The sequence below is a fragment of the Delphinapterus leucas genome, chromosome 15 (genome assembly GCF_059928025.1).
Source record: "Delphinapterus leucas isolate spDelLeu-1000000601 "Yukka" chromosome 15, BTC_Dleu_Yukka2, whole genome shotgun sequence".
NCBI classification, from domain to species: Eukaryota; Metazoa; Chordata; class Mammalia; order Artiodactyla; family Monodontidae; genus Delphinapterus; species Delphinapterus leucas.
In genome coordinates this window covers 43,928,737-43,950,760 of record NC_143143.1, presented here as the reverse complement: position 1 = coordinate 43,950,760, position 22,024 = coordinate 43,928,737, and the positions used below count along the sequence as shown (strand labels likewise).

The window sequence follows — 22,024 nt, the reverse complement described above, 5'->3', positions numbered from 1 at the left end:
CATTGTAGAGCCACGTCGCCCCACACCCTGCACTATGCTTTTCTCTGGGCGCTGTGTCATCTGAGTGTTGTCCATGGCAGTTGTGAACTGTGTTTCCCTTGGGGACACAGCCACAACATCTGACCCCATGGCAGGAAAACTCCAGTGGCATCTAATTACTACCGTGACTCCTAGAGTCTGGAACCATTACCACCACCACGGATTAGGAGAGTGAGATATAGCGGTGCTGTTTAGAGATAAACAAGCGAGTCTGCAGTTAGCGGTTAGCGAGTGGTTGGACAGTGGCCTGGCTCTAGAGCATGGTTTTAACCATGACCCCAGGCCGCCATCCAGTGGAGGCGTGGCCAGATGTCTTACAGAGCTCGCAAGAGTCTTTAATTACTCCTGTCCCCATTGGAAAAAGAAAGCCCCCCTGGAATTGGGAATATACATACCAGGTAGACGTGAGTGCATGTGTGCGTATGTCCGCCTGTGTGAGCGTGGTCCTGGACCACAGCATCATGTCAGATCTTGGTAGAAGTGAAATGCTTAGGCCCACCCCGACCTGCTCAGTCAGAGACTTAGGGTGGGGCCTCGCTACATGCTCATAAGTCCTCTGGGGATCCTGGGGAATTTAGAAGCCCTAATTTAGACCAAAAAGAAAACTTCTTGAGGGACTAAGCCATGAAGATGAGAAGAGGTCTCTTCCCTCCCCTGGGCATGGGGCCAACCTGGTGTCATTTGGACCCCACATTGCCCTCCAGCTCAGGGACTTGGGAGGTCCATCCGTCATCCATAGCTTAGGTGCTTCCTCTGCTCTGAGCCCCGGGTCAGGCTGCAGGTGTCCAAACAGGAACAGGGCATCTGGCCCCTGCCCACAGAGGGGCAGCAAGCTGGATACATTGCAGGAAGAGTTAAGAGTCTGGGAGGCATGAGGTCCAAGGGAAGAGAAGTGCTCCATAACAGAGTGAGGACGTGTAGGCTGGGACCTGTGGGAGGGTGGGCACCAGATGAAGGGCAGGAGTGGTGAGGGTGGGACGGTGTACCCCAGGCAGGGTGAATCTGTGCAAAGGCCCCGAGGCAGGAAGGCCTTCAGCAGACTCGGCACGGCCAGTGAGGGGAGGGGACGGGATCCACCCCTGCTGAGAGTGGTCACCACCTCAGCTGCCAGGCGAGGGTATGGCCTCATCTGCTGCTTGTTCAAGAGAAGCCAGAAATCTGTGGTTTTAGTGTGAAAACTCTTGATTTCTAAACTTTGGACCAGACTGACACACATATTGATGTTGGGTTTATTGTGTAAATCCAGGTTTTGCCACCAAGCCCCTTCTCAGTGTGCCTTCCTGCTTTCCTCTCTTCTATTTTTTTTGGCATTTTTTCTCTTCTATTTTTCTAGTCATTCAAAGAACTTTCCTGTGTAAGTAGTAATTTTTCCCATGACATCTATCTTTATTTCTTAAATTTTTTGAGGTATAATTTATATACTTGTTAGGAGCCAGAAAGTTGAAATGAAACTTTTTAATTTGTAAGAGTAAATGACAGATAAAATAACCTGAGAGGGAAAAATGTGATACACACACACACACACACACACACACAGACACACACATACACAGACACACACACACACAGACACAGACACACACACACACACACACACACAGACACACACACACAGAAAAACACACACAGACACACACACACAAGCTAAAGTTTGTAAATGTTTTCATGTGAGTTCACCCTGTTGAGGATTATGGGAATCACGTGGTTTGTTATGGGGAGGGCCTCCCATAACTTTTGTCAGAATGGTTTTCCATCAGGAAATATTTGTAGTAACTCGCAGCAGGGTGATTATCAGGTGGTAGTTGACCTTGGATTCCGGTGGTAGCACCTCAGTGCTGCCTTCCACCTGATGCTGGCCCAGCCCTGTGAGTTAGATGCAGCAGTGGGTGCATCTCCCATTTATGTAGGAGGAGATTGATTTGGAGAAGATAGTAACTGCCCCAAAAAGAAAAAAAAAGAAAAATTTATGTACCTGGACATGAGGGTGACCCTGAAGACCAGGTGAGCAGTGGCTGCTGCCCCCAGAGCTGTTTGTGGTATTTATTCCTCTGCTGATGGGGAAGTGCGTAATGAAAACAGGCCACGAGGGCCGGCTGGAAGGGGCTCTGGCACAAACCGGCCAGAGCCAAGCTCACCCTGAAGTCCAGCCAGTGGTGGTGAATAGGAGGTTAGCAATGAACATGATCCTACTAATCTTCGGGTTGACGGTAAACCAGCACAACTGACCTGTTTTTGCGGGCAGTCATGTGACCTGAGCTTGGGTAATGGAGGGGAAGGGAGCAGAGCCTCCCGGAAAACTAGCAAGGCATTTTGCCATCATTGCGTCACTTCTTGGGGCAGGGTGCTGGCTGGACACCTGAGAAGGGATGTGGGCCCTTGTCCTGGATCGCACCTCCACCACACGAGAGCCCACCCCACGCACGCGCACTGATTCGGGGCGCCCTGTTTGCATCGAGTCTTCTTTCCCACAGCTCAGCCTGCGGCACTCAGCCCTGGCCGTGCACGTTAGAACCGCCAGGGAGCCTTGAAAACCACGGGGCCAGTCGGGTCAGGGTCCCCTGGGTGGGGGCCGGGGTTGGGACTCCTGGTGTGAAGCACCTGCTTCAGAGCATTCCCAGGGGTCACCTGTACCTGCGAGGTCATCTTTGGGTAGTGACCACCTCGTTTCTGCGGGCTCTATCACCGTTCTCCTTGCAAGGAAGTAGAAACCCGCCTCTGATGAGGGAAGGGTCCACCCCAGTGACCCTAAACCACTGCAAACCTGACCCTCCCCTTTCCGACTCCAGTGGCACCAAGTGTAATGTCCATGAACCTGTTTTTGTGCAGTCAACTGCTTGGATCAGCATGTTCGGAAGTCCCCGGAGAGCGTCGCTTTGATCTGGGAGCAGGATGAGCCTGGAACTGAAGTGAGGATCACCTACAGGTACCATGGGTCCCCTGAGGGAGGGCACCTCTGTCGTGCTGGACGTCAGCACCAAACGCTGCTGCCGGGCTGTGACAGGAGGAGCCCCGGCCTCCTTGCCTACCTGGGCAATACTTGTTGTCTTTAGATTCCCCTGGAAGGAACTGGGTCCTCAGAAACAAATATGACAAACGTTCAAGGCACAGGGCAGACTCTTGGTGCGGTCCCGTGTGACTGTGACCTGTTCTGGGCGGGGGGTTATATGAGTATCAGGGGCCATGTTTCCTCTTGGGAAATGTTCTCTGGTCTCAGGAAGAGTAAACATGAACATGGACTGAATAAAGTACACGCTGGGGTAACTAAAATCAGCCCCTCTTAGTGTGCTTACAACTGTGGCACAACAAATAAAATGGTCTTTAAAAAGGGGCTAAAATAAAACAAACAAAAAGGGGCTCCACCTGATATTTGTATCTGTGACTCCTTAAATAAATTCTTCCCGTATTGTGTACGTCAAGCCTGTGTGTTGGGGGGTTTGAGCGGACCCGGCGTCTGGGGTCAGGTGCTGGCCTTAAAGCCCTGCCCCCTCCCGGGACTGGCTTGCTCAGAGGTCCCTGGTCTGTCACCGCATCCCTGCGGGAAAAGCCCTTTGCTCAAGCTTCAACTTACCTTTCCAGCGCTATCTCAGGAGGAGGGTTCAGAGGAGCAAGTCCTGACCGCGGGGACCCCTGGTTTCCTGCTTGTTTTTCAGACGCAGGTTTTATCACAGATCCAGGGCACCAAGCCTGGGGAAGCTGTGTTCAGCTGAACTTCTGGATGGAGCAAAGTGACATTCGTTAATCTGCTGTGGCTCCTAGTGCGTCCTGCCTTGCTTGTCCCTCCCCTGCTCCCAATACCCCTCGGCCGTCACAGTCCCTCCCAGCCTTTACTGCCAGTCACTGCACTGACCTGGGTCCCCTGGACAGACACCCTCCTGACTCCATGGGGTCCACGCATCAGCAGCACTGTGGCCTGGGACCCCCGGGCCCTGCACGCTGGAGTTGGGGGCACTGCTCTAATAGACAAGCTGCTCCGCTGTTCTTCACCCTTATTGGCCCGACTTCATCTCTGTGTGATTGTCCAGCAGATTAAGTCTCTATGGGTGGGGGTGGAGGAGGTCAGGGGAGTTCAGCTGTGGGCTAATTTTCTCCGGTCCTCCCGTGGACCGGGACCCGGAACTGGGGTTGGGCCGAGTCGGGCCTCTGAGAGGCGCTCGGCGGGACTGTTGAGTGTGTGTTTGTAACTGGGGGGGAGTCTCAGGACTGCAGCCATCTTGTTAAAACAAAGAACAACTTCATTTCCATAGCAGAGCAGCCCCGGGCAAGGTATAAACCTATAAGTACAGGCAAAGAATTTATTATTCTCTCTCTATAAATAAACAAGCTCAGCCTGAAGAAATGGTTTTACAAACTTCAGCTGGTCTTAGTGCCAGGTGACTGTTGTTATTTACTGTTAGAGGGAAAAGAGAAGTGTGTGAACGGGTTGTCTGTAATTGCAGCTAGTTTTTCTTTTCTTTTCTTTCTTTTTTTTTTTGTGGTACGCAGGCCTCTCACTGCTGTGGCCTCTCCCGTTGCGGAGCACAGGCTCCAGACGCGCAGGCTCAGTGGCCATGGCTCACGGGCCCAGCCGCTCCGCGGAATGTGGGGTCTTCCCGGACCGGGGCACGAACCCGTGTCCCCTGCATCGGCAGGCGGACTCTCAACCACTGCGCCACCAGGGAAGCCCCTGCAGCTAGTTTTTGAGGGACTTGGATTCATAATTTTCCTGGTCATGTTAGGTTTTTGACGTGAGATTTTCTTCCTCCTGTCTCAGAGGAGAGCTGCCTACACTTGGTGCTCGTCGTCCTGCCAGCATACAAACTGCCACTAAAATAAAGTGCATTCCTGCCAAGTGTCTCACATGGTGGCACCCAAGGTGCCCCAGGATGGTCACAGGCCTTGGCGACCTGAAGACCAAGTTCCAGACCCATGGTCTGAGCCCTTGAAGGAAACTGCGTGGGGATGTGGTTCTCACGGGCTGGGGTGCTGGAGGTGGGTTCCTGGGGACCACGCCTGCCTGGTCTGTCCTAAGCTTGCGGGACCCATCTCAGTCCTCAGGTGCACAGAGCCTCTCCCTCCTGAGTCTGCTGAATTCTTCTGAAGAGGTGCATTTCTGAAGAATCATCAGAGAGCTTGTAACGTGAACCCCCTCCTGTCCCAAGCCCTAGTGATATGTGGGTCCACATGTGTTGCACACGCCCTCGCACACACGCCGTAAACGTGCACATGTCTACAACCTGCTCTTGGTGTTCAAGGATCCTCCGGAACCGCTCTCCCGGGTTGCAGGCACTGCCCTGCTCCTGTTCTGGAAGTTGGGCCATTGCCTGGGGGTGGCCTGTCTGCTGTCTTCAGGGTTCTGAGCACTGGGGTGTATGTGCAGCTGCACCTCCCTAGGGTGGGGGAGGCCTGGCAGGACCAGCTTTGGGAACCCCGGGGCAGCAGTGTCCTCAGCCCGGCCCCACCCCGCCTGCAATTGTTGCTTGGCTGGCGGCAATTCCCAGGCGCACCCTGGCAGACGGGCTGAGGCCTTGGGGGCCCGCTAGGCAGCGCGTGGGGCGCCTCATGCTGGCGCCGGCTGCGTGGCTCTGGGAGAAGGACAGCCTCGTGGGCTGGGGTTCTGTCCTTCAGGCGCGGTGCTCCCTCCCTGATGGGAGGCGAAGGGGCAGGACCTCTGCTGTCTGGGATCAGCCTGGGATGGCCTGCACGTGTCTCCCGGGGAAGAGGGCAGCCTGTGACCTGAGGCCGGACCCAGGGCCAGAGGGCCGCCCATCCGATTTCCAGCCTTCCTCTGCCCAGAGGTGTGTTCAGAACTGACCTGAGGGAGCTGTTCTCCCCAGCGAGCCAGCAGGCCTGCAAACCTGGGCCCCCTGGCACCGCCTGAGGCCTCCGAGGCCAGGGCTGCAGAGGCCAGGCAGGCACATAATCTGGGTGGCTCCCCGAGGCTGTGCAGCCAGATAGCACTGGGAGCAGTTCTTTCCAGCCGTCCACGTGCTTATTTCGCAAGATGGTCCTTCACATTCGGTTTAAGCAGACAGATTCTAGAGGCCCTTGGCGATGGGGATGTGGATAAACACAAATCCCTGTCCTCTAGGCAGGTGGTGCGGGGGCTCAAGACCGTTGCCTGCCTGGAGCCCGGGCTCTGGGCCAGGGGTTTCCAAGCTGGGGACGGGCAGAGGGCATGGAGCAGAGCAGACGCTGTGTCTGGCCCTGGTGCTCTGTGCTCAGGACCTCTCAGTGGAGGGTGCCTGCACTCGGACAGAGGAGAGAGCGGCCTGAGAGTATTCACCAGGCTCCAAACCAGGATCTCCCGTGTGAGGCTCTCTGAACAGGGGTCCAGACATGAGTCCTCTAAAAAAAAAGTTTTTTAAAAATTTATTTTATTGAAGTGTAGTTGATTTACAATGTGTTAATTTCTGCTGTACAGCAGAGTGATTCAGTTATACACATATATATTCTTTTTCATATTCTTTTCCGTTATGGTTTATCCCAGGATATTGAATATAGTTCCCTGAGCTCTACAGTAGGCCCTTGTTATTTATCTAAGATGTGACCTTTTAATTAATCTGTAGCATGTTTTAGCCCTGGCCTGGCCCTCCTCTGTGAACGCAGGTTGCCATGAGGGCAGCGCTGCTGTGGTCATGGCCAGGCTGTGCAGCTGAGCTGGGCGTCTGGGCTGCAGTGGGGAGAGCAGGCCTGGCACCCCCCATGTGCCTACATGTGAGCAGAGTGGAGCTTCCACTGTGGGTCCAGCCCTAGAGGCGATGATTTCTGTAGTTGTTCCAGCTGGGCCTTCTTATGGTGGGGCGTGCACAGTGGGGAGCCCCTGCCCAGAGGCGCAGAGTGGACGGCAGGCCCCCTCCCCGCTGCCTGCCTCAGAGCCCCTCGGCCAGCGCGGAGGACGCCTCCTGCCTGGGCCAGCCGACCAGGCACTGGGCGTTACTGGTGCCTAGCATGGGGGGCCCACTGAGAATACAGAATGCGGCCCAGCCCCTGGGGCAGCCCTCTGTCTGGGGCAGCCACACCAGCACCCCTGGGTAGAGGGTGCCGCGAGCTCTGAAGCCTGGAGGCACCTCCTGAGAAGCTGGCTTGTGCCCCGGGCCCCGGGTGTCTTTACGTGGCCACTTGTTAAGGTCACGGAAGGGCCCTGTGGGCTCTGGTGGGAGGAAGCAGGAAGTTGCTGTAACGCCGCCGTTGGAGAAGACTTTGAGGAAGTGCTGGGGGGTTGGGTTTTGGGAGGCCGAGGAGGGGAGGCCCGAGCATGGAGGCCGAGGGCAGGGCCGGCCAGCGCACTGTGGGGTGAGGTGGCGGGGTGGGCGGAGGCCTGTGTTCCCGCCTGCTTTGTCCCCAGCTGTGTGTGACCTGGAGCAAATCTCCAGCTCTCTGACCCTGTTTTCTCCTCCACTGGGTGCTGGGTGTTGAGCAGCACAGGGGAATGAAAGCCCAGACCTGGGTCTGGGAGGATGTGGGTCTGATTTGGCTGTAGGTCGGGGCAGGTGAAGGGAGGTCAGTAGAGGATTTCAGATTTGACGAGGGGAAGGGCACGGGTGGCCCTGTGGCTGCTGCGGCCGGGAGGGCCGGGTGGGGTTTGCAGGGAGAGGTCCTCACATCAGGAGAACAGTTTGGAGCCCGCTAAAAGGCAGCCCCCCGACCCTTGCACCTGGTGCTTCTCACCCCCAGATTAACTACAGTTTGCAGTGAGCAAACTCCTTTATTAAAATATTAGGGCAACTGAAGGAGAAGATCATTAATGGACATAGTGAGGCTGAGGGTGGGGTGCTTTGGGGTGAACCAGGACCGGTGACCATGAGGCTCCAGGACAGGGGCCCCTGGCAGGCAGGGTAAGTGGGTTTGTCGGTGGGCTCTCCTCGGCGGAGGCACCGGAAGCTAGTGGCTGCCAGGCTTGTGTGCAGTGTCCCCTGCTGACCTCTGAGTAACTCTGATTGCAAAACTTGGTCAGGAATCCCCGTGCTGGCTCTCAGAATCCGGTAGGAGCTCTGGGTTACTTGGATGGAGCTGGTTTTAAACCAGCATTTAACTTTCCTTTAAGACTTGGCTCCAGATTTTGAAGCTGGCAAGTGCTTTGAATCTTTCTATACGTGACACTTGGTTTTCTTTCTCATTCTTTTGGGCAAGCTGAGGCTCTTGGAATTTCACATTTTACAATGGCCCTGTCTTGGGACTGCAGCAGGAATGACCTCCACAGAGAGTCGAACCTCCTTGATGGGGCCCTTTCTGGGAACCCTCTGGCGGACGTTTAGTTGGAGGACCACACATAACAGATGTCTCCCTTGGAGCTGGATGCCTGCTTTTTGTGAACTCCCTTCTGCTGTGCAGGGGATGCTGGAGGGGGCTGCATTGTGGGAGGTGGAGGGGCAGCAGCCTGCGGAGGGAAGGGGCGCTGGCCCCTTGGGGACCAGTCTTTAAGGAGGTGCTTCTGTTCCAGCTGTGTGGTTCGGCTTCTGGCAGCTGCAGACCTGGTGGTGGGAGGGGGGCCGACAGCCTTGCTGTGGCTGTGCTGGGTCCCCTCCGGGGCAGCACAGAGGCCTGCTCGGATGCTTGTCACCCCAGGCCCCTCCCCCACCCTCCCCGCCCGCTCCTTGGACACTTCCTCTTCCGGCTGAGGTGGAAAATCAAGGCCCCTGGAAGGAGCAGCCCGGCAGGCAGCCCTGAGACCCTGCAGGGCCGCCCTGATGCTTGGCTGACATGTAGCCCCCCGTGCCCACCGTGCTGGACCCTTCTGTCTGCTGCCCAAGACCCGCTTGCAGGAGGGTTCCCTGTAACCAGCCAGGGGCTGGCTGTCCTCCAGGTCCCCGGGCCCTAACCCTGGCCCTGACCCTAAGGCTGGGGCAGCCCCCGCTGTGTGGGCCCCTGGCACTTACGATCTTCGTTTGGATTCCCGGTCACCCTGGGTTGTAAAGTGAGGGACCTGATGCCCAGCGAGCTGAGGGGGCTCTCAGGCTCACCCAGCTGGAAATGCCAGAAACAGGGTTTGGACCCAGCAGTGTCTGATCTGCGAGATGTGCTGTGGCATCTTGGAGGTGGTGAAGGTGTAAATGGCGGGCTGCCCTGTGGCGCTAACTTGGTGACAGGCCTGTAGGTCCGTGTGCAGACATCGCACCCCTTCACTGACCAGGGCTATGTGTTCCAGGACCTCCAAGACAAGGAGTCGCGTGTTAACCGTGATTCCAGCTGGGGAGGAGAGGTCAGTGCCTGAGGGCTCCAGGTGGCCTCTAGGAGGGACAAGGGACGGCTGCGGAACAAGGTGGGCCTAGAGACCGTGGAGTCCTGGTGTGATGGCGGGGCCGTGAGGAGCAGAAAGCGCACGTGCTGGAGGGGCTCTGGGGACCTTGGGGCCCTGGAGGCAGGAGGGGTCACTTTGGGTACGAGAGGAGGGGCAATGGGCCAGGTTAGGGGGCCTGCCTGGCCCTTCATTCTGTCTCCTGACCCCCTGTGTCTGTCTTGGACCTCATCCGAACCTGGGAACAGTGGGGGTCTGGATGGGGGAGAGGCCTGGCAATTTCCCATCAACAGATCCAGTTAAACTTCCTCTGGGAAGCTGGAGCGAGGTTTCTGGGCCACTGGGAGGGTGGATTCCTTTGCTTCATCTGGGCCGACAGCCCCATTCTCCCTGCTGGTTGTCCTTGACTGGGGCCTCAGACCGCTCTCGCTCAGGGCTACCAGCCTGCGGGAGCCTCTGGGGTTCTTCTTGTGTTGGCACTGCCTGCCTCGATGTGAGCGGGGCTCTGAGTCTGGAAAGGAAAGAACTTCTTTTCCGGAGACAAGACTCGGGCTGAAGGCCAGTGCCGAGGTCCAAGGGAAATCAGGCGTGAATCAGGGAAGAGGGCAGACCTTTTCTCAAGTCTGACCTGTCACTTCTGTTCCACCAGGGCTGCGTCAAGAGTGGGAGAGAAAGACTTAGGATGAGAGGGAGCTGGACCCTGGGGCAGGTGGTTCTGAATGTGGAGCCAAACACTGAAGCGTGAAGAAAAGCACGCCCACCCCGCCCCAGTTCTCCTCCGTCCTGATTAGAGGAAGGCTCGATTCAACCACAGTGAGCGGCTTTGAACACTTCTCTTGCTCATTTCAATCCAAGGAAAAATGTTACATAAATAACGGTGGAGTTGGCAGATGGCAAAAATCCTCAGGTTTGGGAACCTTTGAAATAGGGTGTCAGTTATTCTGAAGCTGTGGGTTTTGAGAGCTGCCCTTGGAGCCAGGCTTGGGTTTGAATCCTGACCTGACCCTTGACCCTTTCAGCTGAATAGCCTTGAGAAGTCACTTAACTCCTCTGTGCCTCAGTTTCCTCATCTGGAAAATGGGGTCGTGATGGTAGCTCCCAGCCCACGGGCTGTTGGGAGTGCTCCACGGACGTGCCTAGGGTTCAGAGCAGCGCTGTTCCTGCTGTCACTGAAGGAACTGTGCATGTGGTGGCAGTGGGCAGGCAGGAGGAGGCTTCCCTGGGCAGTAACACGAGCGGGTTGGGGAAGGCTGAGGAGGCAGGAGCCCGCGGGCCTGCAGGTGGCCGAGGCTGGCCCGGAGAGGAGGCTCCTTGTGGTCACAGTGGGTGGCAAGCGTGGCTGGAGAAGACGGGGCAGCTGGTGGAGGTGGTGGGGTGACACGGCAGGTGGCGGATGGGCGGGGTGCACAGGCATGGCGGTGGGCCTACCTTCCCTCCAGGCTCCCGAAACCCCAGGCCATTGCCAAGTGCCTGGAATCTGTAGCTGGCGGCAGCCCTGACTGTGGGTGATGCATCCTCAGACCCACCGCCCACCCCAAATGAGGGCTTCCCATCAACAGCCACGGCAGGGCGCGTGGAGCAGGTGGGCCTTCAGGGGAGGGATTCTCGAACCGCATTCAAATACACTGGTGACTCTCATTCACCCTGAGCCAGTGACACGGCTGCCTAAGATTTACACAAAAGCAAACTGGCATTTTCACTCTCCTTCCTGCTGTTAAGGAACCACTGATTTTCACCAATTTTATTTTTCTGCCATTCTGCAATAATTATAGCTACTGTTTATAGGATCCCTTTATATGTGCCTAGGACTTCATATTTGGTCTTAAGTCTGTTTGGGCTGCTATGACAAAACACCACTGACTGGGCGGAGTGGGGGGGCTTATAAATAACAGAGACTTATTTCTCACAGTTGTGGAGGCTGGAAGTCCAAGATCAAGGTTCCAGCACGGTCACCTGCTGGTCAGGCCCTCCTCCTGGGTCACAGCCAGCGCCTTCCTTTTGTGTCCACACATGGTGGAAGGAAAAAGGGAGCTCTGTGGGGGTCTCACTTATAAGGGCACTAATCCCATCATGGGGCTCCACCCTCGTGCCCTAATTACCCCCCCCAAGGCCCCATCTCCTAATACTATCATCTTATCATCTTTGGGGGTTAGGATTTTGCAGACATTCAGACCACAGGAGTCCTCGAGACCACCTTAGTAGTGGTCCTATTATTAGGCCATTCTATGGTTGAGACAGTCTAGACCCTGGGTGTATGGGGAGCTGGGTGGGAGCCCCATCTCTGATCAGATGTCGTTCACTGAGGCACTCTCCTGAGAGGGAAATTCTCTGAGTCCAGAACTTTCTGCAGAGTGTAGCAAAACCTCAAGGAGAATACATTTATTTTTTGTAATAAATTTAGAAAACATGCAGCTTTAGTGATTGCAAGCTCACTGGCTGGCCTGGTGTCAGCTGTGGCAGTTCAGCTCTTGTTTCCTGTGAATGCTGAGTGTGTCCGGGGCCTTCCTTGGCAATGGCAGCTTGGGCGTTTTTGTGTCAACATGTGGCAGCTGCTTTATAGTTCACTGCAGCTTACCTTCACTCAAGGTCATGGTCACGTGATCAAATCATGACGTGAGAGGAATTTCATACTTGGGTTATGAGCCTGCTCAGCTGAATTCCCTGGGCTTCTGTTCTCTCGGTGGCAGTAAGTAGCAGAGTAAGCACATGTCATTATGTTAGATTAGATTTAGTGGCTACAGTAATGTCTGGGCCAGAGGAGTCTGCCAGAGGGAAGGAGTTGGTCCCGAGGCCTGGTGAGCTTCTCCCTGTGAGAAGGGAACCCTCTTGCCGTGCTCCGCTTTCCAAAAGCCAGCCCTTGCTTCTCTCACCACCTCCATCTTCCAGAAATGGCTTGCTGAAGAGAATATCAAAGTCTAGAGAAGTGTACCGAAGAAAGATGTGTCCTGTCCAGTCCTGCATCTGGACCATGGGGTTGACCCCTCCCCTCAGCACCAGGCTTGGAGGAAAGAAGTGACTGTCACAGGCCTTCCACACACACATCGACACAGTTCCCTGGGTTCCTTCCCTTATCGGCAGAAGGAAACGCAGAGGACAGGAGCTGTATGCTGGCCTATCAGTGGGGCGGCCCTGCCCATCACCCTCTCTGAGGGGCAGGATGTCTCCTGCCAGGGTACAGGAGGTACAGGAGGCTGGGAGGCATTTGCGGGGTGGACCCGGCGCTCATGGTTAGAGCTCGGGCTCCAGTCACCCTGCACCCGCCAGGGCTCTCATCCTTTCTTGCTTACCTGCTCTTCCTTTCCAGTCCACAGATATCTGTTGCATACCTTCTCTGAGCTAGGCCCGGTTCCAGACGCTGGGAGGAAGGCAAAGAACAAATCCCTGCCCAAGTAAAGCTCATACTCAGTGGGGCAGGTGGACACAGAAGGAGGTAGCCTCTTTTCCAGTGTTTATTTAATGAGCACAAGAGCCAGAGTAATGGTAATGGTAGCAAGTAAGCAAGGCATGCATTCCAGATGGCGTTTCTTAAATACAACAGCACCACACACACACACACACACACACACACACACACACGTGCGCGCGAGCACACAAACGCACCCGGCTTATCTTACTTCCCCTGGGGCTGTCCAGCTGTGTCCTGTGTTGGATTGAGCTGGGCCAGAGGTGCCTTTCTTCTGTCTGTGTTTGGGCAGATGTCGTGTTGGTTACGGATTAGCATTGGATGAATGCTCCTCCCACTTGAAGCTTAGAGTTGGCTGTAGAAGGTTTCCTTCCTTCCCCCAAGGCCAGGCAGCATTTTGCTGGTGTTCAGCACCCTGAATATGAGGCCAGTCTGTGTATTTGTGCCTGTCATTTGCATGCGTCCACATGGAAGGCATGGCCCTGAGGAGTCTACTCACGGACAAACGTGATCTTATTCAGAACCTGCATGACGAATGCTATATTTCTCGTGGCACTTGAAAATAGAACTCTAACTCATTTTGTTGAGATCATTTCTCAGAAAGCTGCGTGTCACTGTCCCTTGGAAAGATCTCGCAGGCAAGGAGGAAGCCAGTGCATCCTGCAGTAACAGCCCAGAGCACCCATCACTGAGTGGCTGCATTTTCTGTTTGATACAGAAACAGCATTTCGGTTTGTGAAAGTCTGAGAAGTTATGAGTATCCAAGAACTGCTTTTGAATGATTTTTGAGTACCTCACGTAACAGGATCACTTGAATAACACTTACTTTTTTGTGATTTGAAGACCTAGGTTTGCTGACCATATATTCCAGTGGTCTAAGTCTGGAGAAGACTGCTAATGAAAAGCAAAAGCTTAAAATGAAAAATCCAAGTTTAAAAATATAATGGATGAACTGGAAAGATGAGGAGAAATTGAGATGGAATTAAATAGGGACAAATGGATAGTCTGGAAAGTCCGATTTTAAAAATTAATTTACTGACTGTGATATGGAGGACCCCTGTTCAGAGTCCTGTTCTGTGTGTGGCGATGGTCAGTGGGTTAGTGACCTCATGTTGAATTTGGGCCACCTTTGTCAGGCATTAGAAAATAAATGTATTCTTCATTTACATGGTTAAATATAGAGTTGGGGTCAAGGGTCTGCGTTCCATATTCTGACCCGGGCAGATACCATGGGAATGCCGGGGTCCATTTGGTAACCTGGGGGTTTCTAGAGAATGGGAGTGGCGTCATGGAGGGCTGGGCAAGAGAACCTGGGAGAGAAAAGGCTTTGCGAGGTAGTGGTGGGGGGTATTCAGGAATCTGAAGGGCTATCATTGAATGACAGATTTTCTCTGGACATCTTTAAAGGGCTGAGCTGGGACCAAGGGGTGGAAGTGGAACAGCTACAAGTCTTGGCCTGATTCTAGGAAGACTGTTTAGTGCTGTGCGGGGTGATTCCCAGCAACGTGATGTTTAAGCAGAGGCTGGACCGCTGTGGCCAGGAACCCCAGGGAGGCTTCAAGGATCTCTTCGACCTTGAGTTTTATGGCCTTAGCAGAGAGGATGGGAAGGGGAGTGAACTCGAGAGATTTACCCGGATCAGATTCTTTACCAGAAACTTCTCTGGATGCAGCGGCAAGGGTGTGGGACCCAGCAGACTCAGTTCCAGGGCCCATGAGAAGGCCCCTCGATCCTCCAGGGAACACCTGGGCTACTTCAGCTTGGTCTCCAGACCTTCCCGGGGCTATAGGTCAGCTGCCCAGCTCTGACCGCCAGGCAACTTCTGCCCCTGAAGGGAGTCCTTTCCCCTTTGCTGCCTTTCTCCTCCTCCCCACGGCCAACCTTTCCAGAAAGCTCTCCCTGCTGCCTCAGTAATTGTACCAGAAGCTGAGGTGATAAATGCCCATCACACTTTCATATGCCTTCATTTCCCCAGTGGGAGCTGGATTGCAGGAGGACACTTTCCCTCTCATTTCTTTGTCATTTCTTTGTCTGGGTGCCCTACTCGCCCCCATGGTGCCTAGAATGGAATTTTTAACATCTTACAAATTCATCAAAATGAATTAGTTGATTTTAGTACTTCTAGAAAGTAATTTCAAACAAAGACATCTGATGGTAAAGATAATCTCTACTGAATGTTTGGCCGGGTCCTGAGTGGGTGAAGCTTTTCATTAACACTCGTGACAGTTAAACAAGGTGGAAGGGGCCTGCTGTTTCTCTCAGGTGATCTTGTGGCAGCTGAGAAAGGTGAGCTCCCATGCCCGTGCAACTCCTATAGAAAGTAACCCAGGCCTCTCTGTCTGGACGGCTCTGTGCCTTCCTCGACTTCAAAATGCTGCCTTCCGTCTGCAGAAAAAGGACTGGATGTCATCACCACTGATCTCTGACACACTTGAGCCTCCATCTCCCCAGCACCAACTCCTTAAGTCCTTAGCGCTGTTGAAAATGGCAACTGCGCTGGGCTTAAGTTATCCTTCTGTGTGACTGACCATAGCTGCCTCTTGAGTGCTGTCACAGACTATCCTAACCTCCTCCCCGCACGCAGGAGGTGTGTTTCTGGGTCCTGGCTCCGGGGAGTTTGCTGTTGGGGGCTGTCGGGGTGCTCTTTCTTTCATCACAAGCTCAGGTGCGGGGTGGATGGGGTCAGTGAATGGTGCTTTTGTCCTCCTAAAGCCTTAAGGAGAAGGATAGGGTCCTACCAGAGAGGCAGTGTGCCAGCCTGGGCAGGAGTCGAGGGGGAGCGCAGGCTGCACTCGTGTTACCCGAACCAAACTTGGGTCCGTCCGCTTGCCCGTGCACAGTAAAGCCCATCTACTGACACGGGGTTGGAGTGAAGGAAAGTGCAGCGTTTACTGCAGGCACCAAGCAAGGAGTCCAGGGCCGCTGGTGCTCAAAACACCCCACTCCCTGATGGGTTTCAGGAAAGCCTTTTTAAAGGCAAGGTGAGGGAGGGGAGTCCCAGGGTATGTGATCAGCTCACCACAGTTCTCTGGTTGATGGTGACTAACAGGGCTGTTAACATTATCAATCCTCAGGCTCCAGTAGGTCCAGAGGCTACAAGTAGTTAATTTCTTCCGTCTGGTGGGGGTTTTAGCATCTGTAAAACAACTCAGGAATGTGCATCAGATACTATTATCTAGGTACTTTAGAGAGGAGCTAAAGCAGAGGATATGGGGGAGGGGTCTGTCCCTGGAAGGCCCCATAAGGTCCTGCTTGGTTACACTAGTGATCTCTCCTCTGGCCTCCCCCAAGGCCTGTCACTGCCCACCCTTCATTTCCTGCTGGCCCTTGCTGGGCTGCCCCTTTCTGGGCCTCTGAGCACAGGGCAACCACAAACGCTCCTGGGTCTTGGCCAGGAGGGTAGAGCCACGTGGGTGGGGTGGACTTACTCTGCCCTTCCATGCCAGCTTTCTGTTAAATAACAAATACAGCAAGTCATTCACACTGAGATTATGAGCAACATTGGAGCTATGATTTTGAGTGTTTAAAATATTTCTGTTTAAATTGTTTTGATTTTGTTTAAAAATTATTTAAGAAACTAAGTTACAGATGTTGTATGTGCTTTAAAAGTCTACAGTGACCCTTAAATTTGTGTCCTCATACGCTGTATTGAAAAGAAACCATCAATGAATTTCAAATGCAATATAATTTTTTCTTTGGAAGAAAAAAATATATAAAAAAAACAAATACAATAAAACAAGAGCAGTGAAAATGGGAAATGTCCCTTCCTGTGGGAAGTGGGGTTCAGTGGGACCACGTGAGAAGCAGTGCTGAACCCAGCATCCACCTGCTTCTGCTCTCCTGCACTTTCCTCCATTTCCTGCTCTGGTTTCTGGTAGACTGTCATCCTCTCGGGGTTGTGTTGCGTCACGTGCTAACCCCAAGCATATCAGCTTGTTCAACGGGATGCTGCTCTCTGACTGGCTAAGACCCTGGAGTGGAGGCAGGGGCCATGTGGGCACAGAAGGCGGGGCACAGTGTCCTGGTCCCTCACCACCCAGCCCTGCCCCGGGCTGCGGGTCTCTTTCCTTCCCAAATCACTGAGGCTTCGCAGAGTTGGGGTCCCCTTCCCGGGGTCCCCTGCCCAGCAAGGCCTGTGCTGACCCAGAGAACAGGGGCCTCTCGGGGAGGACGTGTCAGAAGGCTCCGGGACCGGATGACCCAGGTCTCTGAGAAGCTCTGCTCTCAGTGGATGCAGGGACAGGCGATTTTTCTCAGCAGTGTGGCCGTGAATCTGTGTCAGGACAAGCCTACAAAGTTACAATGTTTTCTGAAAAGAGCCTTCCATGCATCAAGTGTTGGAGTGGCTGCCCTCCCCCTGGCTGGCCGGGGCTCCAGTGCCTGCAGTTTGCAGAATTATTCCAGCCAAATGACTATGCGTTCTGGCCCTCCCCCTTCTCTGACAGCCCTCCCTTCCTTGTGCCGCAGGGAACTGCTGGAGACCACGTGCCGCCTGGCCAACACGCTCAAGAGGCATGGAGTCCACCGAGGGGACCGGGTAGCCATCTACATGCCTGTCTCCCCGCTGGCTGTGGCCGCAATGCTGGCTTGCGCCAGGATTGGAGCCATCCACACTGTTGTCTTTGCTGGCTTCAGTGCGGGGTCCTTGGCTGCGAGGATCAATGATGGTGAGCACGTGGGCAGTGGGAGGGAGGGAGGAACCTGGGTCGCCTGGCCTTCAGGGACTTAGCGTGGTGACAGACATCACTGAAAGTCACACATACAGATGATGGACACTACCAGGGACAGCACATGGCTGAATGAACATTTGCTCTATCAGCTGAGATCTGAGTGCGTTGGATTTAACCAGATGAAGGAAGGGAAGATTCCAGGTGGAGGGAGTGGCATATGTACCCACTGGAGGAGGCTGTGTGGCTGCAGTGCAGGAGGGAAGAAACGTAGGGTGAGATGAGGACTGATGGGGTGGGCCATCTCCTGAGGCTTGGAGTCAGGTGTGGGCCTCGTGGTGTGTCTTTAAGGCCTTCTGTCTGCAGGTAGGTCAGGGCCTCCCAGACAGGTGTGCAGAGCAATATCGTCTCCTTCCTTTTTCTGGTATCGGAGGGCTGAGTGTCTGAATGGTGGCCTCACGTCTGTGCAGCCTGACCCCTGCTCCCTTGAGATCCTAGAGGGTTCCCTGAGCTGGCTCCCCTGGGGGCTGTTGGGAATTCTTTGTGTCTCATAGAAGACTTGCCTTTGGGTAATGGACAGAGCTGAAGGGCATAGTTCTCAGACCTCTGTTGACCACTCTCTTTAGGAAAGACTGGGGAGCCTTTCTGTTCCCTTTCAACATTTCCCCTCTAATTTCAAGCATTGGTGCTGCTACTCCTTTCTCTCTCTCTCTGAACTCTGTAGCACCTACCGTGTGCCAGGTTTTGTTTTAAGCAGTTTGTGAAGGCCATCTCTCTTCATTTTAACTTAGTCTTCATAAATATTATATGAGATAATGCTCTTGCTATTTCTACCCTCTCCCTTTTTCTATTACCATTGAACCATTTTAAAGTGCACAGTTCAGAGACATTAAGCACATCCACAGCATTGTGCAGCCGCCATCACTATTCCAGAACTTTCCCGTCGTCCCGAATGGACATCTCATACCCATTAAGCAGGCATTCCTCATTTCCCCTCCATCCAGCCTCTGACAACCACTAATCTGCTTTCTCTCTCTCTGATTTGCTTGTTCTGGAGGTTTTGTAAAAATGAACTCCTACGGTATGTGGCATTCTGTGTTCTACTTCTTTCACTAAGCATCACGTTTTCAAGGTGCATCTATGTTGTAGTGTGTATCAGTATTTCATTTCTTTTTGTAGATGAATGATATTTGACTGTATGGATAAACCACATTTTGTTTATCCATTTATCTGTTTATGGGTATTTTTACTTGTTTCTACTTTTTAGCTATTGTGAATAGGACTGCTATGAACGTTTATGTATAAGAATACCTGCTTTCAATTATTTGGGTATATACCTAGGAATGGAATTGCTGGCACATATGGTAAATCTATGTTTAACTTACTGACAAACTGCAAAACTTTTCCAAAGGAGCTATTCTGTTTTACATTTCTACTAGCAATGTATGAGGGTTCCAATTTCTCCAAATCCTCATCAACACTTGTTATTTTCCTTTTTAAAAAAATTATAGCCATCCCAATGGGTATGAAGTGGTATTTCATTGTAGTTTTGATCTGCATTTTTCTAATGACTAATATCATTGAATATCTTTTTATGTGCTTGTCCATTTGTGTCTTCTTTGGAGAAATATCTACTTAAGTCCTTTGCCCATTTTTTTAATTGGTTGTTTGTCTTTTTTTTATTGTTGAGTTGTGAGTTCTCTAGATATTCTGGATACTGTACCTTTATCAGATATATGATTTGCAATTATTTTATCCCATTCTGTGGGTTGTCTTTTTGCTTTCTCAGTATTGTCCTTTGAAGCACAAAAATTTTTAATTGTGATAAAGTCCAGTTCATCTGTTTCCTTTTGTTGTTTGTGTTTCTGGTATATTATTTAAGACTCCATTGCCAAGTACAACATTACAAAGATTTGCCTCTGTGTTTTCTTCTAAGAGTTTTTTATAGTTTTAGCTTTTTCATTTAGGTCTTTGATCCATTTTTTATTTTATTTTTATTTTTATTTTTTTTGCAGTATGCGGGCCTCTCACTGTTGTGGCCTCTCCCGTTGTGGAGCACAGGCTCCGGACACGCAGGCTCAGCAGCCATGGCTCATGGGCCCAGCCGCTCCGCGGCATGTGGGATCTTCCCGGACCGGGACATGCACCCGTGTCCCCTGCATCGGCAGGCGGACTCTCAACCACTGCGCCAGCAGGGAAGCCCCCTTTGATCCATTTTTTAAAAAATATTTATTTATTTTGGTTGTGCCAGATCTTAGTAGTGGCAGGTGGGCTCCTTAGTTGCAGTTCCAGGGCTTGCCGGCGCCTTAGTTGTGGGATATGGGCTCCTTAGTTGCAGCAGGCAGGTTCCTCAGGTGTGGCATGCAAAGTCTTAGGGCTCCTTAGTTGCAGCTCCAGGGCTCCTTAGTTGCAGCCCATGGGCTCCTTAGTTGTGGCATGCGGGTTTCTTAGTTGTGGCATGCAAACTCTCAGTAGCAGCATGCATATGGGATCTAGTTCCCTGACCAGGGATCAAACCTGGGCCCCCTGCATTGGGAGCGCGGAGTCTTATCCACTGCGCCATCAGGGAAGTCCCAAGTCTTTGATCCATTTTGAGTTAATTTTTGCATATGGTGTGAGGTAAGGGCCCAGCTTCATTTTGTTTGGCCTGTGCATATCCAGTGATACCATTTATTGAAGAGACTATTGTTTCCTTTGTTGAATGGTCTTGGAACTCTTGTCAAAAATAACTTGACTGTATATGTGAGTGCTTATTTCTGAGTTCTCTATTCTATTCCACTGATCTATATATCTATCCTTGATTTTCGTATGCTGAACCATCCATGCATTCCAGGAATAAATCCCACTTGGTCATGATGTATAATCTTGTTAATATGCTGCTGGATACAGTTTGTTAGCATTTGGTTGAGGATTTTTGCATCAGTGTTTATAAGGGATATCGGTCCGTAATTTTCTTTTCTTGTGATCTGTTTGTCTGGTTTTGGTATCAGGGTAAAGCTGGCCACACAGAATGAGTAAGAAAGTGTTTCCTCCTCTGCAATTTTTAGGAAGAGTTTGAGAATGGTTGCTGTTAATTTGTCTTTATCTGTTTGGTAGAATTCACCAGTGAAGCCATCTGGTCTTGGAAACTAAGGCACAGAAAGGTTAAGTGACTTGCCTAAGGTCACACTGCTACTTAGTGACAGACCCAGGATTTGAACCCAGGCATTCTACCAATGCTTTTAACATTACATTAGCTGCTCCTTTCCTCTCTTGCTGATGTGGCCACAGTTACCAAGTGTTTCTGTTAAGATTCTTTGAAACAAGCAAAAGCAATTGACTCTGGAGAATTAGTAACTGGATGCCAGGCAACTCCCAGAACTCAGGAATCCTAAACAGCCAGGCCATGGGAAGGCAGGGGCCCAGTCAGCTCTGAGGGAATCAGTAGGGGAAAGTCCTATAACTTTTCTCTAGAACTTTGCCATTAAGCGGCTCTTCCCCAGCACCCTACAGCCTCCATGTCCAGCTATTCAGGTGTCAGTTTCCTGGGGGCAAGACCCTGTTGGGACAAGTGTCTGTGTTCTCTTGGCTCAGTGAGGGTGGTATTTTGGTTATTTATTGCTGTGTTACAAGCTCCAAAAGTAAGTACTTAGAAGAGTATATTTTCTTATTATGTTCCATGATTCTGTGGGGCAGGAGTCAGGTGGGCATAGTGGGAATGGCTTCCCTCTGCTTTGTGATATCTGGGATATTGGCTGGATTGGTTTGAATGTTTGGGGGTGGCCAGGGGTCTCTTTCTGTTCATGTAGTCTCTTCACATGACTAACTTGGGCTTCCCCATGGCAAGGCAGCCTCAGGTAGTCAGACTTGTTACATGGTGGCTTATGGCTCCAAGAGGAAGCAAGGAGACTGCCACTCGTCCTACAGGCTGACCCTGGAATATGCATAGCATCATTTTGGCTATACCCCATTGGTCAAACCAGTCTGTAGCCATCCCAAATTTAAGGGGAGGGGGCCTAGACCCTACTTGTCCATGAGAAGTGGCGTGAGACCAGGTCAGAGAATTCACAGCTGTCTTTTGTCCACCACTGGGAAGGAGAGTGTCAGTGTGGCGACCAGGTCTCACCGTGAGTAGGCAGCTTCTCCGGTTAGTATGTCCCCCTGGCCTGGCCTCTGGGCTCTGGCCACTCCTCTTCCTTTATCTTCCCTCCTGGTCTAGGCTGTGTGAGGAGTGGAGAGAGGGAGGCGTGGGGAGGGTGGAGAATGGCTCTGCGAGATGCTGTGAGGGCAGATTAGTGGCCCAAGCGGTTGTCCACGCCCGAATTCCCCAGTACCTGTGAATATGTACCTTACGTGGCAGAAGGCCTCTGCAGATGTGATGGGACCCTAAAGTGGGGGGATGATGCTGGTCGGCCCGGTGTAACCACCGATCCTTAAAAGCAGAGAACTTTCTCTGGCTGAAGCAGAAAACATGTGGCAGAGAGGGAGGTGAGAGAGATTCAAAGTGACAAGGACTTGACCTGCCTTTGCTGGCTTTGAGGATGAAGGAGGTTGTGTGCATGGGGTGTAGGTGGCTCTAAAAGCTGAGGACGACCCCTGACTGACAGCAAGGAAATGGGGGCCTCAGTCCTACAGCCACACGGACCTGACTTCTGCCAACACCCTGAGCAACCTGAAAGCAGATTCTCCCCAGAGCCTCCAGGTGAGATCTTCCCTCACCCC

The 22,024-nt window shown here is 52.5% G+C and overlaps 1 protein-coding gene across 4 annotated transcripts in view; it reads left to right on the top strand.

The window, feature by feature from the left end:
* Positions 1–22,024, top strand: part of ACSS1 (acyl-CoA synthetase short chain family member 1) — a 42,748-nt gene that overhangs the window by 5,133 nt on the left and 15,591 nt on the right. For 3 of the 4 annotated variants that reach the window (XR_002647460.3, XM_022594177.3, XM_022594175.3), the window contains exons 2-4: positions 2,866–2,962; positions 17,124–17,323; positions 21,930–22,004. Coding sequence is in view for 3 of the 4 variants with exons in the window: in XM_022594177.3 (XP_022449885.2) it covers positions 2,866–2,962; positions 17,124–17,323; positions 21,930–22,004 (372 nt within the window). In the remaining variant the exon portion in view is untranslated. The remainder of the gene's footprint in view (positions 1–2,865; positions 2,963–17,123; positions 17,324–21,929; positions 22,005–22,024) is intronic. The other variant, XM_022594176.2, reaches the window with a different exon arrangement.